We start from the raw sequence: 3,761 nt of genomic DNA, 5'->3' as shown, positions 1-3,761 counted from the left end.
GTATTATACTGCATTTTATAATAACCTAGCATAGTACTTTATGAAACATGCCTTATTACTGTGCATTTTATACTGTTATACAAATAATACACAGCTTCATTATTTCATTTTTATTTTAACATAAGTCTGAATATAAAAGTGTGTATTGGTTCAATAATGCCACTGTCATGAACAAAGTGACTTGTTATTTTGCATAAAATGCAAAACTATTAACACAAACAGATTAATTTTTTTTGTTTTTTTACCCAAAGTGTTTGTGAATCTTCAAGCCATCTGTCAATAGCACTAGGCCTACTTCTATTTATGACTTAATGAGACTCTTGACTAGCACACACATGATCTATCCTTGGATGGATGGAGGTTGTAAGGCAGAGGGTCAGATCATCCTCAGGTAGCAGTCTTGACCTGCATTTGGTTTTCCAGGTGTCAATGAGATAAATCCTCTTTCACTAAAGTAAGTTATTGCAAAGGGGAAAAGGCTCAAGTCTTTCTGGCAAGAGATCCAGAAGGAGGTGAGTGGTTTAGTATCATATACATTTTTGAATGTGCTGTCAGTGGATAGTTCGATGAGCTGGTCCTCCTCCGTCACAATCAGATGTGCGCCTTCTGCTGCTGTGTCTCTGAATGGAAACTATCTCGTTTGTGCGCCAGGACTCAGCTTTAGAAAAGCAGTTCCTAAACTGACAATCAATCGCCTCCAAGTGCGCAACAACCGTGTGGGTTACAGGAAGGGGAAGCGCTGCAGAATTGAAAACAGCTGAATGGTGTACGTATTTTGACCTTGCATACAAGCGTTCAGTTGGTTTAGCTCAGCAAAAATGTCATTCAGATATCCAAGTTTGATGACCCAGACATCATCACTTGAACAGGGCTGCCAGCTCTGTGCACTTTTGGATAATCAAAACTCCTGAAAAACGTGCGTAATTCCAACACACGTGATAAGACTGTTACACGTGACAGAACGTCTGAATGGTACAACAGCGTGGTGCGTGCCTATTCCTCAGCAGCGCACAAGTTAGAAGAGAGACGTGTTTGCAGAGCACTCTTTTTGACCACATTGATAGCTTTCACGACTGAATCCACGACACCTGACAATTCATTAATATCTGTTGACCTTGGAAGTATTTGAGACAAGTTTTTCAGTATTCAACAGGTTTGTCCTTTAAATGGCTGTGGGTTGTTTCCAAGTGACGCTGCAGCTTTGACGGCTTCATAATTTGTTTGCCAGTGCAGCAGAGCAAATTATACACACGGATAATTCTACACCATCTGCATCTTTGAAACTAAATCCAAACTTCAGATGATTTTCTGAATATTTTCAGGTCCTCTCATGCCTGTGTTTACCCTTATCAGCAGCAGGTGCTGACTCCACACTTGCTTTTTCCACTTCTGGTTTCTGAGGGTTAGTCTCTTTTGACCTTGTGGAGTCTTTTGGTTACAAAACAATTATTTTTTTGATTATTCCACTTAGAGTAATAATATACTGATATTAGTTATTGATTGTTATCATCAGGAGCTGCAGTGCTGTAGAAATATTACAAAAATTACAGCACTAAGAGGCTCTCAGCCAATAACTGTGAACCTGACAGAGTGAACATGCCAGGCCACATGACCTGCTTCTCTTTGTGTGCAGGATTCATGGAGGGTCAGGCAGTGAGTGAAGCAGAGTTCAGCTGATGTTCTCACTGAATGTGTGCACTTCTGGCTCAAATACATCATTCTATGCCTCCATTTATCTATTTGCTAATACATGTTGGATTCATGTTAATGTGCATTTAAAGATATAACTTTGAAATAAAATAAGTGTATTAAAAAAACAAGACAAAAAATGTTAAGACCCTCCGCAGTACCCCTACAGACCCACTAGGGGTCGCGGCCCCATCGTTTGTCCTCTGCTCTAGTCAATTAAACAATTTCACTTATCCCAACCTATTTTTGACAACATTTCAAATAATGTAAATAATTTCAAATGCTTTAAAACAAGTTGTAGATAACTCCTGACTGAGACTGCAGGATGTGTTCAACAAGCTTTTGCTTGTAGCATACCTGTGATGGATTTCGTGTATGGCTGCAGAAGAACTTCTCTAGGACGGGGTTTTGTTCTGCCGTGAAACGTACTTTGTCCTTGATCCCCCAGGCATTAGCCAGGGGCATGGCCAAGTACCTGAAAAACACACAAAGCTCTGTAACCTCCTTCCCAACATGATAATCAGTAATCTTTGAACTTTCCTAATATTCCTTGTGCAACATGAGCTCTGTGCTCCGAAACCATGGATTGCACAGCTAAACTCTCTGCCTTCCAGGCACATTCACGGACAGAGTATGAATTCTTGCCTCTCAAACAGGTATCTGACCAGAAGCAGGCAGAGGGCGCAGGGCAGAGCAGCGTACAGTTGGGAGGCTTGAGCATAGACACGGCCATCGTTGTCCTCTAGGTCTGACCAGGAGATGCCTTCAGGCAGCCACAAACTTTCCCACCACAGCCACTCGCCGACTGTCTGCAACATGGCACTAAAATAAGAAAATATTCAGCTTTAAAAACTAAATTCCAACAAGTTCAGCATCCATGGGTTTCAGTCAATTTAAATGCAATTTAAGCATTTTAAGAATGGATTATTGGTCAGTAGACACTAAATTAACTACATTTAATTTGTTTAAAACCTCCATTTCAGCTTAAATATATACAATTACTGTGTTTAAATGGGTGTTTCCTCTGTCCATTCCAGATAATCAGTATTTTTCTGCAGTTTACCTTCTCTAGTGTAATTCTTTTACAATGACAGATTTGTAAACCAAAGCAAAGATTGTAGCCAAAAGTCAAAAGTACAATATGTATTTAAAATTAAACACAAAATAGTGAGATATTCATCCGTGATAAATTCAATTAGAAAATAGCAGAACAGTTCTCATTTTATTTGAAAAATTCTAGTAGTTTACACTTAGTCAAACTCATTCAAATAAAATTTCATCTTAGCTTTGTATAAATCTTAAATACTGATTAAAACTAAACTGCAGAAACCATGAAAGGACAGGAAAAATAAAGAAATGAGGGACAATTTGTTCAAAGTGACAGATTAAAGAGAAGTAAAGTCCTTCCTCTTATGAACTCTGCCCATTAATTCAGATCAAACATGCTGCTTGAACACTGAGAAAACAAGCTTAATATGAATTCAGAGCTGTTTGAATAAATAAAGATGACAAGTTTCTTAGTCAAATTTACTTACGGAGAGCCTATAAGTCATCAAACTGTTCCTGAACCTCAAAGGCAGGTAGTAAATAAGCAATGCGAAAGGCAAACATACCTTCAGGCAGTGTTGTCTTAAGTTCCAACAAAGGAGAAAGAAGCTGAAGCAGAGACAGGATGTGTGTGTGAGTGGAAATCTTCAAATGAAATTATGGCATTCTTCAATGCAAGCCAGTTAAATACATCAGTGGCAGAAAAAAAATGTACAGGTCATAATCAGACTTAAACATTAACTTTCTCACCCTTGGTGCGCCCCGTGCAGATATTTGTTGTTTTCCTGGTATTTGCCCAAGGACAGCACATTTGTTACTCATACAGCCCACTTCACTTAATCACACCAGATAATAGGTCAGTCATATCCTAAGCACTCAGATCAATTTACTTTCCTTGCTTTAATGAAGCCACTCTTTAAAAACACGAGAACTCAAACAGTACAGTGTGTCTGAAAAGACTGCAGCAGTCATGTTAAATTTAAGCCTCACGTGTGGTCGCTCACCTGGTTAGAAAGTCTCGGATC

At 39.0% G+C, this 3,761-nt stretch overlaps 1 protein-coding gene across 1 annotated transcript in view; it reads right to left on the bottom strand.

The window, feature by feature from the left end:
* Positions 1–3,761, bottom strand: part of cers3b (ceramide synthase 3b) — a 9,832-nt gene extending 6,071 nt beyond the window's left edge. The window contains exons 1-5 of the mRNA XM_037683497.1: positions 3,741–3,761; positions 3,487–3,566; positions 3,303–3,345; positions 2,335–2,511; positions 2,047–2,164 (exon numbers count right to left, since the gene is read on the bottom strand). Of these exons, the coding sequence (XP_037539425.1) occupies positions 2,047–2,164; positions 2,335–2,507 (291 nt within the window). The 5' untranslated portion in view covers positions 2,508–2,511; positions 3,303–3,345; positions 3,487–3,566; positions 3,741–3,761. The remainder of the gene's footprint in view (positions 1–2,046; positions 2,165–2,334; positions 2,512–3,302; positions 3,346–3,486; positions 3,567–3,740) is intronic.

This window comes from Nematolebias whitei, chromosome 10 (assembly GCF_014905685.2).
Source record: "Nematolebias whitei isolate Nwh7 chromosome 10, NemWhi1, whole genome shotgun sequence".
NCBI classification, from domain to species: Eukaryota; Metazoa; Chordata; class Actinopteri; order Cyprinodontiformes; family Rivulidae; genus Nematolebias; species Nematolebias whitei.
Note: the sequence above shows the minus strand (reverse complement) of the source record. Positions and strands in the feature narration are given on the sequence as shown.